The following is a 19,247-nucleotide window of genomic DNA, read 5'->3' as shown; positions in this document are numbered from 1 at the left end:
GACTCACACAGAAGACGCTGCTAGAGCTCACGAGTTATTTACTGTCCCACAGTTACTATAATCTCATCTACACTGCTCAGTACTGCTGTATAATGTTCCTACATAAAGCTGTTATTTTTCTGTGTGTGCTGTTTTCTCCACCTGGAGTCTATGAAAGACAGACATTCTACTAGCAATCCCCTCACGCCAGCTGAGAATTAAATGAAAATTAATGATATAGTCCACAGGGGGGAATAATTGTGAAAGATGCTCCGAGTCATAAAATAACTCGAAGAAGTGCTATTCCTCATGTACACACACGCCAACTTATTCTGAAAAGTCACATGAAATGTTGAGAAAGTTGTAAAGAGCCACACCGGTGAATTGGTTTAATTCATTCACTATGTAGCTATACCCTGGTATATATAAATGAACTAGTGTTACCTGTTAGTTATATCTTTCTGTCTGAAACTCCCAGCCTCTTTTTCCTCAGACGGTCATATGATCTCAGTTCTGACCAGCTCAGATCTGCTTGGAGGTTATATAGATTCCTTTTCTAGTCAGAATCTCAGTTTGTGTGATGCTATTATATAATTCCTACCACAGAAACTATCTACAGTACTCCTATTACAGTTACTGAAAATGATCACACAGTTATAATAGAGGAGATCACAGCTCATTCTCCTGACTGTATATTTATGGTCTGTAGCTCATATAGGTGAATCCAGAAGGTAATTAGATTTGTCCCTCCAGCAGGTATAATGATATAGCTAGTGCTGTGCTGATGTATTATGGGATTGATGAGAAACAGAGTAAAAAGTCTCACTCATGATGGTGCCTGATAAGCATTAGACAGGAGGCTGCACTGCATGGAAGTGACTGGAATACACAGAGAAGATTTCCAGAGTGTGACAGGCAATCAGGGAAGAGGTGCAGGGATGGAAAAAAGGTGTTCTAGCTGGAGTGGCCTTTTATGCTTTAAATACTGCATTATTCAAAGAAACCCATCATATCAACAGTACAAGATGCACATATGGGAAATGTCAAGACCGCTGGCTATGTGTCACATCACACTCTTCTGAGTGGGTTTTTTTTTAGTAAAAGCCACACTATTAAAAACAACAATAAAACACAAACCATGTATTTCCTGTAATAGAGCGATGCTGGAATAAGTGTAAAGCTCAACCTGCCATTATTTTCCCTGTACAGAATCACTGAATCCTTCCAATACATGCAAATCCTTCCAGCAAAGCTACAGCTGCAAAACACTGACTGCAAGTACAACTCCAAATGTGAGTTTGTAGAAACAAAGTAACTTAAAGGGGTTGTCCCGCGGCAGCAAGTGGGTCTATACACTTCTGTATGGCCATATTAATGCACTTTGTAATGTACATTGTGCATTAATTATGAGCCATACAGAAGTTATCAAAAGTTTTATACTTACCTGCTCCGTTGCTGGCGTCCTCGTCTCCATGGTGCCGACTAATTTTCGGCCTCCGATGGCCAAATTAGCCGCGCTTGCGCAGTCCGGGTCTTCTGCTTTCTTCAATGGGGCTCCGTGTAGCTCCGCCCCGTCACGTGCCGATTCCAGCCAATCAGGAGGCTGGAATCGGCAATGGACCGCACAGAAGAGCTGCGGTCCACGGAGGAAGAGGATCCCGGCGGCCATCTTCAGCCGGTAAGTATAGAAGTCACCGGAGCGCGGGGATTAAGGTAAGCGCTGAGCGGGTTTTTTTTTACGTCCCTGCATCGGGGTTGTCTCGCGCCGAACCGGGGGGGGGGGGGGTTGAAAAAAAAAAAAAAACGTTTCGGCGCGGGACAACCCCTTTAATGGCTGCAAAAAAAGTGACAGGTCTTTTACCACAAACTGTGAAAGGTGCCGGACCTCGAATATCATTGGAACGAATGACTAGCCTGTGATACATTAAATGTAGTACTGCTACTACGGTAAGAAGATGTGGCCAGTGCACGGCCGAGGATGAGGATGCACACGGTGACTGCTCTACGGCCTCTCCCACACCAACGTATGGTCACTGCGGATTACATGTGCATAACACTCAGAACCAATCTCCCATATAGTTTAAGGCCAACCGCACACGGCCGAGCACAATATCGTACTCGTCAACGTGCGTTTTACCCGAGGATGCAAGACGATTTTCAGGCAAGACTGCATCGCTTCTGTGAAATTCCGATCCTCTCATGCAAGTTTCACACATGATAGAAGATTGAAAGCTTTTCCCATTGATTTCAATGGGAGACCTTGCATTGGGCGGCATGTGAGAACCATGCAATGTATTTAAGGTCCCATTGAAATCAATGAACAATGCGTTCCAAGGAATGCGAAAAATAGAATATATGACAATTTTTTCCCTTGCTTCTGCCTCGTTTTTTTTTTTTTTTTGCCTTTCTCTGGACGAACATGGGGCAGTTGAAACAGGCTGAACTAGATGGACATTGTCTTCTTGTCATGGTTTTGGCTTTTTGTTTTTAAGTAAAAGAGGGCATGATTACTGATAGGGGCTGAAAAGGGGGCACTTTTACTGAGCAGATGGCACTAAAAGCAGCACTTCTTCTGTGGGGCCTAATTACTACTGGGGTACTATGGATAAAAATAATCTGTAGAGGTGTGGAAAATGTAGGAAAGCAAAGCAAGGAGTCAATGATGTCTATATATCAAATCCTGCAGACAAGTAGAGGTGAAGTCATCATGGTGGTCTGGAGCAGATGCAGAAGAAAAGAGAACGTGAACGACTCCAGTCAGAGAAGATGTCAACATAGATCACTATATATAGTGGTACTGTAATCAATTATATAGTCTGCGGAGAACCTGTGTAGCACTACTACTATATGGCCCCTGTATAGGCTTTTTCATTTCCGGTTTTCTGTTTGGTGGTGGTAATGGCTCTTTAATAAGTGTGGCTCAGTGGTCATCATTGTTGCCTTGCAGTGCTGGATTTCCTGGTTCAAATCTCACCAAGAATAACATCTGCATGGATTTTGATAAACTCAATACAGATGCTGCCCTTGTTCAGATTTAGGGTGACTGCACACAGGCGAATTTCCGCTGCGTTGCCCCGCAGCTATTAGGGGAGTTCTGATAGCATTGTTTCCCACTGGAGAACAAAAGGATCTGAGTGCAGATAATAGCCTCGGGCTATTAAATGCATTCAGCTAAGGCTTCATTTGCACACTCAATTGCTAAGTAGCTTATGCTTAATAGTTTATGCAAAATGATCGCTCAAAGCTGTCACTCAAACTGTCGTTTGAGCGATCATTGGCCTGTATAAACCAGCCTTAGGGCTTATTCAGACGTTCGTATATCAGCCGATATAAGGTGTCCCTCTCTGCAGGGGGAGGATGCTGGAAGGGCCGGGAGCAATACATTGAGCTCCCACGAGCTCTCTGCCCCTATTTGCAATGGGAGGGGTGAGACAGGGCGGAGCTAAGTTCTAGAACTTAGCTCTGCCCCCACTCTGCCCCTCCCATTGCAAATAGTTGCTAGGGGCAGGAGCTCAGTGCATTGCTCCCAGCCCTTCCAGCATCCTCCCCCTACAGAGAGGGACACCATATATCGGCCCGGCAAGAAAATCCGACCGATATACGAAGGTCTGAATAAGCCCTCGAGAAAGCATTCTATCCATTTTTGATGGATCTGTTTTATTAACACTCCAAAAAAAACTGAAGGAATGATTTCCGCTAATTCCCAATTCACTTTCGTTTTGCTGATTTCCGTTTTTAGTAAAACTGGATCAGTTGCAAAAACTCTAGTGTGTACAATAGCCTATGTGGGTGATTTTGAGATTTGCATTTGTTTTTTCAGTAACATTATGGAAGCGTTATTCTATCACTGTGTGTTGGTAATAGGTTATCATGATATGGCGGTATTATTAGCAATGTTGGTCTTGGTATAGTGGATTTTGTTTAGTGCCCTTATGAAGGGAATATGTATGGCGATAATATTTACATCTTGTATAGACAACATACAATATAATTTAGGGTCAGGCCTGGGATAACAAATTAGTGCTTAGTAGAGATGAGCGAATGTACTCGTTTTGAGTAATTACTCGATCGAGTACCGCTATTTTCGAGTACTTCAGTACTCGGGTGAAAAGATTCGGGGGGCACCGGGGGGCGGGGGGAGCCCTCTCTCTCTCCTTCTCCCCGCTGCAACCCCCCACTCACCCACGGCGCCCCCCCAAATCTTTTCGCCCGAGTACGGAAGTACTCGAAAATCGCGGTACTCGGGCAAAAAAGGGGCGTGGCCGAGTACGCTCGCTCATCTCTAGTGCTTAGCCGTTTGCTACGCTATTCGTAAGGCCACCTGTCCACGGGCGTTGCGATATCCTGCGGCGGAGAGCCGCTGCCTGGAAGCAGGAGCCTGTAGATGGATCTCCGCGGTGAGCCTATATGACAGATAGGCCCACCGCAGAGAATTGCGGCAATTCGCATGCTGCGATTTGCCGGCCACTCGAGGGCAGGGGGGGGGGGGCGAATTGGTGTAGATATTCCACCATGGAAAAAACGCACTATTGGATTTTCACCTCTACAAATGAAAGGGTTAAATCTTGTGAAGAAGCCCTCGATCAGCACTGTCGCTGACAACTGCCCGCTTGCTGTGAATGAAGGCAGGCGGGTGGAGAGCGCTCTCAGCAATGCTAGCAATACTCGCCCCTGTGTAACAGCACGGGGCGAGCATCACCGAGACGAGCATTGGGCATCGTTGGCCAGACACTCGTCCTGCCTAAATGGGGTAGAATTCCGTCAGTGGAAACGCTCCTCACGATTGCTAATGACCTTAACTGTGACATCAGCGCTTGTGCAGACGTTTACCCGACTGTCGTATGTACTGGGGCGATCGCGCGTGCCCACAAAGAGGATTCTGAGTGCCCCCACTGGCACGCGTGCCATAGGTTCGCCATCACTGCCCTAGACCTACGCAGTGGGCACTGATGTGACACAGTCAGTCCATGTACAAGGTACCTTTACGTGGAGCGATTACAACCACTCATTGTCCTATATGCACGCGGCCGCCGGCATAGTACTTGTCTGAGTAGCTCGGTTTGCAGCAGAACTACAAACCAAGAGACTGTCGGGCCGAGTAAACAGCAGCCGATCAATGATTGAGTGATTCCTGCTTACGGTGAATGGAGGCGGGCGGCTGGTACACCCCCGACCCGCTCTGCCACAATCCACTGGAATGACTATCACTCCTGTGTACGCACACAATCTGTAGTCGTCCCGCGTAAGGCCGCCTGCACACGGCAGGGCTGGAGCGGAACCCGGCTCTGGCAGAAGCGGCGCACGCACGCACATACGTACAGGTCATTAGTCCTCCTCATCTGTACTGTGGATGGACCTGGCGGCTTGCCGTCGGACTGTGCAGTGCAGATTCTTTGTTTTTAACAGTTTACTTTTACAAAAATTGCGCATGCTGCGATTTTTTTCTCCGCTTGCAGAAACCGCAATTTGTTTCCAGAAGCGTGCGGGGAAAAGCGTTTCTCCATAGCAAGCTATGGACAGTATTTGCTGCGGAACCCAGAGGCGGACGCCAACTGTGGGTACCGCAGCAAAAATCTGCCCGTGTGCAGGCGGCCTAGAGGTGCCCTAAAGCTGGCTTCACTCGGGAACATGTGTGCGCTCCTGAGCGCTGCGTTTTTGTGGAATGAACAATATTTTTTTGCGCACGTTAGCAGATTTTACTGCACTTTTTGCCCCCTAAGGCCACAATAATGCAGGAATTGCGTATTGCATGTACATTTGCGCACCTCCTATTGGTTTCCATCAGAGCAGGTTCTACGTTTTTTTTTGTATGCCTGAAAAAGGTGCGCAAAAACAGAAATGCGAATGAGCCTATTAAAATCAATGGGCTCTATTCTCTGCGTAGTGCGAGCGCACGTTTCGTGCACGCAAATACGCCCGTGTGAAACTGGCCGGAGGACGGCGCCCAACTAGCAGCACCCAGCTACTAAGTTTACTTAGGAATTCCCAGGGGGAGTAACAGAGGAACAGCAGAGAACTAGATAAGTATTCCCGACAACACAAGGAGCGCGGACGGGGTAAGAATGGCCGACAGAGGCGGCCGCAGTACGAGGGCGCATCACACCAACAAGATTTTCACAATGCGCCTAAAACCCACAAGAACTTGAAATCGGTGCGTTTGAATGGCTTTTTTCACAAGTGACGCTGCGCGGAAAAAAAAACAACACCGGCGTGTTCTGTGTTTGGGCGTTCATTGTTCTCAGCATCGCACTTACGAAAGGCCGTACGCCATCATGTGAGCGGGATGCAAAGTTTTCCATCAAAGTCCCCGGAATCCCCCTGCGGTCCTGACTCACGTGTGAGGGTCGCGCTTTCACTGAAGCGATGCGAATTTTAATCAATAACGCATTGCACGGCTGTGAACATGGCGCTCCGCCGTATCCATGTGACCTGACGCAGTACCCCGCTGTATACCCAGTGACTTCTGGAAGCGTCCTGCCCCCCCATCACTATATACTGTGTGTTGTCAGGCCCCTACATGGCGGGGTTCCGCCCCCTGTGTTGTCAGGCCCCTACATGGCCGGGGGTCGGCCCTCACACAGGTGAGCAGTGACGTCACACCGTTACCTTGCTCCTCTCCATCCAGGTATCTGACCTGCAGTTCGTCCTCGCTTTTCACCTCAGAGCTGAACGGGCGCCCCCAAGCGGTGCAGGTGACGCGTACCAGGAGCTGCCCCTTCCCACTGCGGTAAAACTGCCAGCAGGCGGTGTGAGCAGCCCGCGTTACCCCACTGCCTCCGGCCAGGACTCTCAAGCCAGCCAAAGCCGCCATGCTGAGTGACGTCACGGGAACGCCGCCGTCTCCACAGACACTACTGCTGCTGTGATGTCTGCCCACCGACTTGTTCATAAAGTTTATTAAAAAAAAAAAATAACCCGCTGTGAAGGTGGAGAAGCGGCAGGTTGTGGAGGGAGCTGTGATGTGCTGCATACATAGCAATGTCCTAGTCAGTGCCCACAGCCGCTGTGCTGCACACAGGAGCCGGCAGTTCTTATGTGCAGCTAGCAGATCTATCCGTTATGAATAAAATGAGCCCAGCACCCACTCTTATGGAAGCTGTACAACAGAAAATCTGTGTTGCCTCTGGCAACCAATCACAGTGCAGCTTTCATTTTACCTCAGCAGTATAAGAAATGAAAGCTGCGCTGTGACTGGTTGCTATTGGGGACAAAAATTACAGGGGAACTCTGTGATTTCTCGATTTTTAATTACGCCAGTATTCGTCGCCTGGCGCTGAAGAACGCTCATGCAAAATTTCACTTGAATTGAACCAGAACACAAACAGATTTTAGTGTTTTATATATAAGATTTGTGAGCTTTATAACACTGCTCCTCCATATGGTTCTGCATTACAGAGGTAGCGCTTCTATAGGGGACCATACAGCATCGGATGCAGCCGCTGCGTCGCCATACTGCGCCTTTTTTCTGCACTGCTTTCATGCAGTGATAAATGCATCAGCCGGACGTTTGCCGTGAGGTTCTGTTCACACCAGTGTGGTAGTGTCCCTCACCGTCAGGGACGACGGACCCCACTGGCTTATAATGCCAATTTCTGCATATTTGCGCACAAAAGGTCCCTATAGAAGCCAATGGTCCGTGTGCAAAAAATGCGCAAGGGGAAGCGTGAAACTCTTCGAACTGCGCTGGAAAAAGAACAAATCAGGAACTTATTAGACAAATGAGTCATTTCAATCCGTGCGTCTTTATGTGCGGTGCCCAAATGAACGTGTCCTGTAGGCAGAAAAAGTACAGTAAAGTATGCCGATACGCATACAAACAACCCTCGTTCGGTACGCGAATACGCTGTGCTGAGGCACACACAATTGCGTATACGCTCACGTGAAGGATGAGATTGGCGTATACTGTTAGGTTGGGCCGCTCTCACACATGCGTTCAGAAAATGCCACTCAAAATCGCAACATTTTTACCACGATTTTGAGCGGCGTTTTTGACCGTATGTCACAGCGTTTGACAGCGCTTTTTAACGCACCCCATCATTGTGATGGGTGATAAGGTGACACCGCACTGATCGCAGTATCAAAGCTGCACATGTGAGCGCTGCCTTAGAGCCCCTTCCCGCTGGTGAGGAAATCAAGCATTTTTCGTGAGAGTGAGTGAAAACGCATGATTATGAAACCAATGGATTTCAATGGTTATATTCTCATTTGCGATGTTTTCATTCCAGTGATGCTGCGTGGGGAGAAAAAAAATCGCAGCATGTCCATTCTTTTTGCGATATCGCCCGTTGTTTTCAAATACCTGCATACCTGAAAATACGCAGCTAAAGATCGCGACTTGATTGCGGCAATTATTCAATAATGCGATTATACGGTGCGTATAGGCGAATGTAAAAAATGCGTACGATCGTGTGAAGGAGGCCTTATAGTGATACTCCAGATGGAGGGGGTCACTATTCAGACCTTGACATTTTTTGTGTAGTGCTTCCTCCTACCTTCATGGTCATTCTAGTGAATAGTCCGGTGGTCACTATTTAAAGAGCAGTGGGGACAGCGGAAGGGGGCAGCACTCAGGTGAGCGCTGCAGCTCCCTCGTTTCAGCGATCAGCGGGGGTCTCCGCAGTGGGACCCTCACTAAAACAAAACCTTTGACATGTCTCTGACATGTCAAAAGTTTGTGAGATGTGCAACTACTTTTTAAATCTAACTACCCCCCACACACTCCCACACTCGGTGCCAGAAAGGAAGACGGGCAGTTCAGAAAATTATTTCAGTGTTCCGTATTTCTTCCGTAGTTTCTGTGTAAGACGTAAGAACTGAGCCGCATGTAACTCTGAGCTACCCAAGTATCTTTCCACTCCACAGACAATGCCATCTTACTAGGGATGAGTGAGTATACTCGCTAAGGCACTACTCGCTCGAGTAATGTGCCTTAGCCGAGTATCTCCCTGCTCGTCCCTAAAGATTCGGGGGCCGCCGCAGCTGACAGGTGAGTTGCGGCAGGGAGCGGGGCAGAGTAATCTCCCCTCCGTTCCTCCCTGCTCTCCCCCGCAGCTCCCCGCCCCGTGGCGGCCCCCGAATCTTTCGGGAGGAGTGAGGAGATACGTGGCTAAGGCACATTACTCGAGCGAGTAGTGCCTTAGCGAGTATACTCGCTCATCCCTACATCTTACCCAACACAGTTGTGCCCCGTTTAGATGGAGCGGTTATCGTTCCGAAAATTGTTTAAATGAGCTAAACTGAACCATTACACTGTGCCACAAATGTTTAAAAAACGTTCATAACAGAAAGTAATTGATACATTTCTGTAAAATTAAACCTGCTGATTCCACTGGTAACATTGAATACTAGCCGCATGTCTCACTTTTTAGTTATGAACCATTTCCATTATGTAAGATGACTACAGTTTGGACGTGCCGTAATATTACTATTTAACTGTTTTTGGTGGAAAATGATGCTTGGATCCCGATTCCCTCCTGTAAGAAACTTTTCCTCTGTAAGAACCAGCAAAAATTGCCCATCATATTCGGATTGTACTTCCCTTTGTAACGGTCTTCAATGACTGAGATGTCTTGTGTGAACCCATTGATTTCAGTGGGTTTGTTCACATAAGTGTATAATACATGATGCACGATCGCATGAAACAATATGCAGCATGACCTTGTTGGGGCTTATTACACCGTGCAATAAGCCATTGCAGTAAATGGGCGGGCGCAAATACGCAGTGAGTACGCAGGAAATCTGCTTATTTGCACACATTTTCAATGAGCCTGTCTATGTTCTTTTTTGTATGTGCCAATATGCAGTGTATTTGTGCACTTAAAAACACGCCAGAGCTGGCGAAAAATGAGGGCGTAAGCGATTTTTGGTTGTGCAAATACATATCCCATTTGCATGACTGAAATCCATTTACATCCATGGGAATGAGCCCCAATAGTGACCCCTATAGTAGCTCCAGTAGTAATTGTGACCCCCACAGTGGCCTCAGTAGTAATAGTGAACCCCATAGTAGCCACAGTATTAAGTAATCCCATAGTGGCCCCAGTAGTAACAGTGTCCCCTATATTGGCCCAAGTAGTAATAGTGACCTCCATAGTGGCCCCAGTAGTAACAGTGTCCCCTATAGTAGTCCCAGTAGTAACAGTGTCCCCTAAATTGGCCCGGGTAGTAAAAGTGACCACCATAGTAGTCCTAGGGATGTTGCCCACCCAGAGGCCAACAGCAACCCTCCCATTGGATCCGGAATAGGTAATCTGACGTCATGAGGCACAGGTTTTATTGCAGAAGGTATATCTGGATACAGAATTTTATCTTTCTGTTTACTGAAGAAACCTTTGGTATTTGTGATGCAGAAATAACAGTCAGTATGGTGGTCTCTTTGTTCTCGCCATACCATCAGAATGGCGAATGGCGTTCTACTCTTGCCTTCAGCCCCTGTGTGAAGTGAGTGTTACATGACACACAGATGATTTGCGGTGCCACTTCTTATCTTTAGCACGCTTTATTCCTAAATACTTGCGATTGGCACACTTTACCAAGGATGTTACATTCCTCCGCTGTGTTTTTGTTGCGAACTGTCCGCATTCATAGCAGAAATTGTCTGGGTTGTTCAGACGTCCGCGCCGCTCAGCCATATTATTACATTTTGATAAGTAGTCCCAGTTCATTAACACAGCTCATGAATTACAACCTACTGGTGGATGATCCGCAGTATTTCCGCCACCTGGAAACATACCCTATATGTTGCATAAACCAACCCTTATAGTGTTCAGTCAGCGCATGGTGTGTAACAGCGATTGCCAAATAGTTGCAGAATCACTTTTGTTCTTTTTATTAAGCGAGGTTAATGGCGAGCCTACTGGATTAATTGTATAGGCACATTTCTAAAAATAAAGTACAACGGCAATTGGATTATATTATTCTCCATAACTGGAAAACCTTACGTGGCAGAAAAAGCGGATATATCATATTTGAATTCAGTGCACTAAAGTTACTATAAGCCACCTATCTGCTTATCTGTTACGAAAATTATGTTGCACAATGTAATCGTTCAGGTTAAGACAGGCAAACGATGAGCGAGAATCGTGAGGTTCTGCTCAACATTCACTTTCAACTGACATAGAAACCAGCGCTGGCTTGAGCACTGAACGGTCAGTGTTTCACATAGCAGTGTGAAACACTGAATGATAAATACCCGGAAACTGCACAATTCTCAACATAATTTGTGCAATCTAAATGGGCTGCCTGAGCGCCAACGAGCTGGCAATGACTGTCAGGGAACTGGGGTCCGGGATAATGGAAGTCCCTGAAACTGCCCGCAACCCCTGTCCCTGCCTACTTGCCCCCCTGAGCTAAGCCCCAGGGCGACAACTGGGCGACGGTCCCCAAACTCACTAGGGAAGTGGGGCACGGGGTCAGACAACAGACACTGGAACAAACAAACACAGAGGCAAGTCAGACTATCCTGGTTGGCAACAGGAAGGTACATGGTACAAAGGGGTCAGGCGAAGACGCAGTCTGGGTTGAGCAAATAGTCAAAAACTGGGAGACAGGCAATACCAAAAACAAGTGTGCAGCGGGAGACCAAACTAACACTGGCAAATGCAGGAAGGCACTGAGGAGTTTAAATGCTGTCAGAGCTCTCGCCCCAACAGCTGATTGGGCGGGGAGCCTGACAGCAACAGAATCCACTCACCAAGGTGCTGGGGAACCCGCCCCCAGCTCTGCAGGACAGGCGGAGACCAATGACGCACACCTGGTCGTCATAGTAACATAGTAACATAGTTCGTAAGGCTGAATGAAGACAATGTCCATCTAGTCATGGTGATGAGGATGCGGAGCGGGACGGTACCAGCCGTGTCCCTAGCAAACTGGTGGCGAGGAGGAATGCGGCGGCCAGGGGAGGTTACCAGCATTGGTGCTCTCCTGCGCCACACAGCTGCAGCTTGGGTGACAGGGCTGGCGGTGTGGGCACGGAGGCCCACGAGCCGCCGGTCCTGACAATGACGTCACCACCATGTTCCATTCAGCAATGAGAATCGTGAGATTTTCAGCCCGTGTAAAAGGGTCATTACTTACACTGACCACAAAGAACACATTTACAAATTAGTTGTACGTTGTAACAAACCACTGGAGATTGTTATCTGACTCCAACTCACATCTGTCCTACTATATCACATCCAACTTCAAGTATGATAACGTCTGGAGAGCACTGAGCCGCCCTCATGTTCTAATTTTTTTTTTCCTCAGATGCTTTCCAACTGAATCACCTGGGCTAGCTGAAATCCCTTGGGCTATGGACCTCTTTTATATACACAAGTTCAAGCTGGGTTACTTCATTTTTAGAGCGGGCATGGATAGGGAATCCATCATCTTCGTATGAAATGTGGACAGGCTGAATAAAGGGCTCTATTATATACTCAGAAGGCTGTTAAATTATCTTACATCAGTCATTCCCAACCTTATTACTGTTGAGGAACCCCAGAAGAAGGTTTTCATTCTCAATCAGCCCCTATTCTTCTACCTTCTACCATGGTGTTCGGAAGAGTAATGTATTCTAGAACTTAGCGTTTTGGCTCTTGCTGAGGAAGCCTTGACCAGCGTCCAGGCAACAAGGTCAGATATCACTATCTTAGGTCGGCAGCACACGATCCGTCGGATTCCGCATGCAGGAGCAGAATCTGGCCCTGTTCCTGGCCGGCGACCCCACGTACCTGTTTAATCCGTATTGCAGATGGACATGGTGGCTCGCCGTCGGACATGTGCAGTACAGATTTCTTTAAAATCTTTTTAAAATAGGTATGTTTTTTATGCCAAGATTTCTCTCCATCAATAGATAGGGCATGCCTATCTTTTGACGGCACAGTGTCGGCATCTCCCATAGACTCCTATGGGAGCTAGCCAGCAAAGGGTGGGGAAGCGGCATGCTCGCTAATCGCAGCTGCTATTCGTTCACCCGATTCAACACGCAGATAGCCACGCTGTTTTAGCACGGCTATCTAAGCCTTAAAACGACGATCGTGTGAAAGAGCCCTAATTGTATGTTTGCAGGATCTGTGTTGCCAAAAGATTAGTTGTACCTAATAATTCATTGTATATATTTGCTTGTGTGTATGTGTATACATAGATACTTTCTCAGGTTAGCACTTCCTTGTGTTTGTCTTGACTTTGTTGCCTAAAGCTGCAACCAAAATGACAGTTTAAGCATAATCTTAATAATATCAGCTGCTTCCAGCATGAGTCAGAGACTTGGGGGAGACTTGGGTTCTCCAGACTGTCTGCCGATTGGTCGGTCAGCTTCACTCGTTTTATTCTCTGCTATTGCCAAGTCAGCAAAGTAGAAGAGAAAGGCCGCTTTGTTTCCCAAAACTAGACGTGTCTTACAAACATCACTTCTTGTGTAACAATTATCCTTTTGTTTCTAAAACTGTCATCTTAACCTACTTTGTTTACATATATGTATGAAAGGCCTGCGCTTACATCCACAGTTTTCATTTCAGGAGGCCAGATTTGGTCTGCATCAAACACAAATGTATTCAAATATTTTTATTTTATTGTTTTTATAAAATTATAACCCTTTAAACTGTTTCTGAGTTTTTAAAAAACTTTCAAAAGCAGCCCTAGTCCTCATTGGCCGCTGCTTTGCTGCTACTAAAATCACAGAAAGGGAAATATAAACAGGCAAAAAAAAAAAAAATTACAAAAAGTGGCCATATACTTACTGATATACTGATACAAGAGGGCAGGTCAAGAAAGATACCACATATCCCTCAACAGGCAGACAGCCAAACTGCTAAAAGGCGTATTCAGATAAATGTACTTTTAGGCCTCTTTCGCACAGGCGACAGCGATATCGCCGTGAGAAAATCGCAGCAGTATTGCATCAGTGATCTGTGCGATAACGCTTCGTGTTCTCGCAGCAATAGCTCGATTTTGTGTCGTTACAAAGTCGTGCGATTTTGTAGCACTCTTTTGCCAGGGATTTTCGAGGGCGCGGGGGGCTTGAAATATAAGCCTTACCATGAAAAACAGCCCTAGCTACATTAGAAAAAAAATTAAAAATAGGTCTACTAACAGCCGCTGTCCGCTCTGCCACACGTCTTCCTTGCAGTTCCCCGACACATGTCTTTAGTCTTCAGGCAAGGCTTCCTCGTCAGAGGATTGAAAAACCCCGCCTCCAGGAAGCACTGCCTCTGGCTGAGTCGCGGCGCTCGAGAACCAATCAATCAGAGCCAGCACTCTATGAACCTATCACAGCCATTCAGTGAATGGCTGTGATTGGCTGAGCCGCTGTGCTCGAAAACCAATCAGAGGCAGCACTTCCTAGAGTTGGGAATTTTGAACTCTCAAGCCAGGAAGCGCTTGCTGAAAACTACAAGCAAGTCTGCCGGAGATGAAAAGGAGACACACAGCGGTCCTGATAGCGCCTCTTAGGTGATGTTTCTTTTTTACTGCAGATATGGCTCATTTAAGGGCTTTTACAGTAGGATTTCCTACTGTAAAAGTTGCATTGCATCGCATGAAAACCGCGTTTTTGTGCAATGCAACAAAAAGGAAGGCTCCATAGGGAAACATGGGCTACAAAACCCCGCACATTGCAGCAATATTCAGCAACCCGCATTACCTGCAGTTGTTCTTCTCTGCCACCCCTCTGATCCATTGGTTTTGGGCCCCCTTTTTGGCTGTCCAAGTTGGCTGCAGCAATTCTCTACTTACCTAATGCACCCTGTGCACTGTTCTCCAGGTGGCCAGTGCTGATCACAAGAGTGGCTCTGGACAATCAGAAAGCAGGTATAGTATATAAGTAGTCTAACACAACCAGTGCACTGTGGGGATTAGATTGATGAAGATTGCATCATCTCGGACGACCTAAATCTGATCTATTTTATCCTGGAGGAGACTACTGTATATGGAAGAAAGCCCCCTAAGGTGCAGTGCATTAGATTAGTGTCAGAGATGTACCTTGAAGCTTCTGGGCCCCAATGCAAAACCTGTAACAGGTCCCCCTACTATAATGCTTTATTCACAGTACTGGGCTCCCTATATGGAGAAGAGAGGTCTTATGGGCCACCTAAGGCTCCTGGGCCCGGGTGCAACTGCATCTGCAGCATCCGAGGAGAGGCCCACAGCTGAGGAGACAGCTTTGTAGATTGAGGCCTACATGTTCACATAACGACATACACCTGGTCCGTAAACATATGTTAATCATTTGCGTCATTACATACTAGGCCAATCATAAGTTGTTATGATGTTAGAGAGGCGTGCATGTAATTGGTGCGTCATATTCAGTATATCTGTACTGTACTTCCTTTGAATAAACCAGAAGAGAATTGGGGGCTGACGGATAACATCTGTCAGTTCAAATGCATATATTCATGCATGAAGCTTCTCTTTATAACCAATCTGGAGCAAACCAGTGAAATCTTCTGGAATATGATTTATTCCCTTAGCAGTTGGTAGAGCTCATTTACTTAAACAAATGATCTACAGTTCACAAACTTTGCATCAGCCAGCAGGACAGTAGTGTAGACAGAATAGTTGTGTGACAGGGAGGATTCACAGGATGGCAGATGAGTCCACAGTCCCAGTTATCTGTGGGGTTCTGCTCCCGGTGACTCACTTTACTCTCACTCCAGCTCTCTACCGGTACACACTCACGTTTAGAAGTCACACTCAGCGCTGCCTGGCAGTTTCTCTCACTCTCTCTTTGTACTCATTTTAGTACTGAGGAGTGCTGGCTGATTTTCTCCCAGGGCAGACATTACTCCATCGCTCTGCCTCATCCATCCTGGGGTTCCTCATAGAATGAGGCAGAGTTTTCCTACTCACTAAAAGTTTCTGTCTTCCCAAGGCTCCAACAAGACTTCCACTAACCACCTAACTTCTGACTAGACTCCTACTGCACAGCAGCCTTGCAAACACATACATATAACACGATCACGTGACACACAACAAGATACATTTTTTTGGACATAACCCCGACATTAACCCATTCAGTGCTGCAGAGGTTGCAATACACATCAAATGCACACACACTGAAGACACATTTCTTGCAGCTTCACTCTGCTCTCCCCTGCCTCCTGCTTGTGAGAGAGGAAGAAACCTTTCACAAGCAGGAGGCAGCGGGAGCAGGGTCTTGGCTTCCAATCTATTTCTATAAGTCCCTTTCCACTACGACTAGAGATGAGCAAGCATACTCGCTAAGGACAATTGCTCGATCGAGCATTGTCCTTAGTTAGTACCTGCCCGCTCGGAAGAAAAGGCTCGGCTGCCGGCGTGGGTGAGAGGTGAGTTGCGGCAGTGAGCAGGGGGAGCAGGGGGGGAGAGAGAGATCTCCCCTCCGTTCCTCTCCGCTTTCCCCCGCCGCTGGCAGCCAAATCTTTTCTTCCGAGCGGGCAGGTACTTGCTAAGGACAATGCTCGATCGAGTAATTGCCCTTAGCGAGTATACTCGCTCATCTCTACTCACGACCTATGATGTACATATGCGTCATAGGTGGATGAAGGGTTAACAAGCTGAATAACATGGTTATGGTGGTTTAGTATGGGCAAAAAAAAATAGGAGTGCTTCTTTAATTGTTACATTTATTTGAGATCCTTAAGACTGAAAGCAGACCAGGAATTATTGTTCTTCTTCTGGCGATTGCAATATCGCCGTGAGAAAATCGCAGTAAAGTCGCTTTTTTGTTTGAGTGTCAGCGATGCTTTTTTCTGAAAATAATCTTGCATTACTGCTGCTTGTGATTTTCTCGCACAATAGCTGGCAATAAGTGGTGTGAATGTTAAAACTGCCTCGTACGAACATGGCAAGTTTGTGTGTTGCGAGGCGATAAAGCGGAGGCTCCATAGAGAAATATGGCCGAGAAAAAGTAAAATAAAGATAGGGCAGGCAGCGATTTCCAAATCTCGCAACATCGCAAATGAAGCCATTGAAAATCATGGGTTTCTTAATTCTGTGTGTTTAAGCCCTCTCACATCACGCAATTTTCTCGCCAGTGTGAGGGAGTTCTAAGAGCGGCATCACCTAAGTGTTTGCGCCCGCAGCAGTGCAACGTATTTGCGCGTGAACGAGGCTGATTGAGGTACATTTGCATGCATGTCTGTGCGTATTACTGTCATTTTTGCGCATGCAGGGCTAGTTTACATGTGACACACCCTTTCAAAGTCTCATGCACATGCAGATTTAGCCCCGTGAAAAATGTGCGTGTAGAATTTACGACACGGATCTGAGTTAGGGCTGACAACTCTCTCCCCGCTTGTGTACAGATGCTGCAGGCGGGGAGAGGCTGGCATGGCCCTAACCAAGTAACTTGGAGCACCCTTCAAGGCAAAGGGAGTCAAACTTCAAAGCCCAGCACACACATGGGCACATTGTACATACCAGTCCCGGATTCATGCTTCTGTGGATCAGGCTGCATGAACCTGGCAACAGCTTCACTTTAACTGAGAATTTAGAGTAAACTATTGAAATCTAGTGTGTTTGATTGATGTGTTCTTGGTTTGATACAAAGTGAGACACCCAGATGTAATATGAGATATGGCAACTTAACACCTTTATTTATACATCCGTAAAGGAAATCACTATTTATGTGAAAATGTTTTAATGCCTAAAAGAGGTGTATGAGATTAGAAAAAGATAATTTTCTCCAGAAATACCACCATGTTTATTCATGGGTTGTGTCTGATGTGCATGTGAACGCAGTTGGGCTGCAGTACCAGACACAGCCCATGGACAGGAGTGGTGCTGTAGCTGAGGGAGAAAAAAACATTACATATACTAGAGCAGCGTCACATCTTCCAGAAATATGGGAGTATGTTTAAGCATGAACCTGAATATAACAGCAGGCATAGTTAGGCTGCCGGTCCACGGGCTTTGCGATATCCCGCGGCAGATCTCCGCCGCGAGAGCCGCCGCCCGGAAGCAGGAGCCAGCAGACGGATCTCCGCGGTGAACCTATGTGACAGATAGGCTCATCAAGGAGAATCGCAGCAATTCGCAGCATGCAGCAATTTTCCACCCGCGAGCCGAGACTCGCTATGATTCTCCGCTCGTGGACAGGGGGGCTACACTTTCCATAGCAATGCTGGATGAACATAGGTCTATTTTCGGCTTTAGCTACTATGATACTGCAGAATTTTCCCGAAAATAAGCCTTACCCTGATTTTTGCCTATTTTCGGGGAGGCTTGAAATATAAGCCATACCCCGAAAATAAGCCCTAGCTAGACTACATAATAAAAAAATTCTGAATACATTACCTAGTAGGCACGGTCCGGGTCCCTCACGCTGGTCTGCGAGGCTCCGTAGCTTTACCTGCACTCCTCGGCCACCAACAGAACATCAATTACTGGTTGCAGCGCTCATAAATCCCCCCTCCAGGAAGCGATGGCTCTGATTGGCCAGCGAGCGCTGCTCTCAGCCAATCACAGCCGTCATGTTGGTTCGGTGAGCGCTGCATTGATTGGCTGATAGCAGCCCTCGCTGGAAGAACTCCGTTGGCGGATTCCTTCAGCCCCGTGGTGCATATATGGAATAGATCGGAGCTTTCCCCCGGAAGTATAGGTCTGGAAATCCTCCTGCCATTTACCTCCTATTGAAGTCTGAACTGAGCCTAAAACATTCACTTTGATGATGGCTTTTATTATTACTCAACATAATTTGCATAACAATCATTTAAAGCAAAGCAATTACCGTGCTGACACATAAGGAATACAGGGCTGGTTGTGCCTATCATTAGCCTTAATAGCACCTTTTTATTCTAGTACTGCCTGTTCCTTCCCAGAGTAAGGAGACTTGTGGCACACATACACAATGTAGTAATGGATGTAATGTAGGTCACTATATATAGGTCAGTTCATTGCCAGCATTTTCTGCCGCACATGTTTCAGTCATGAGATTGCATGACCGTCTAAACTTCTGCTGTTGCAATCTCAAGTTAAATAGCGACATATGCGATTTGACACTTTAACATACTTACTGCTGATCCTTTAAAGCTAATGAGGTTGTTGATATATATTTTTATCTTCGCCTTGCAGAGGAATTTTCAGAGTTCCCAAAATGCTGATTTTTAAGTTGCAGTAATATAAACATATCCATTTGCACTAGTCACGCACATAAGATACCAATATATGTTTAAGTTTGTCATGGCTAGTTTCTGGTTGTACCCTACAATATTGAGTCCTGGGGAACCAATGACAAGTGAGTATGCTGCCGGCCCCATTGCAAACAATGGGTAATATCGCAGAAAGATAGCATTACATCGCAGTGCCATCCA

General features: G+C 46.6%; 1 protein-coding gene across 1 annotated transcript in view; it reads right to left on the bottom strand.

Moving 5' to 3' along the window:
- AUH (AU RNA binding methylglutaconyl-CoA hydratase) overlaps positions 1-6,829 on the bottom strand; it is a 138,776-nt gene extending 131,947 nt beyond the window's left edge. Inside the window, exon 1 of the mRNA XM_066604049.1 lies at positions 6,586-6,829. Within this exon, the coding sequence (XP_066460146.1) occupies positions 6,586-6,790 (205 nt within the window). The 5' untranslated portion in view covers positions 6,791-6,829. The remainder of the gene's footprint in view (positions 1-6,585) is intronic.
- Positions 6,830-19,247: the final 12,418 nt, after the last annotated feature.

This window comes from Eleutherodactylus coqui, chromosome 5 (assembly GCF_035609145.1).
Source record: "Eleutherodactylus coqui strain aEleCoq1 chromosome 5, aEleCoq1.hap1, whole genome shotgun sequence".
Taxonomy (NCBI): Eukaryota; Metazoa; Chordata; class Amphibia; order Anura; family Eleutherodactylidae; genus Eleutherodactylus; species Eleutherodactylus coqui.
This window is presented reverse-complemented; position numbering and strand designations above follow the sequence as displayed.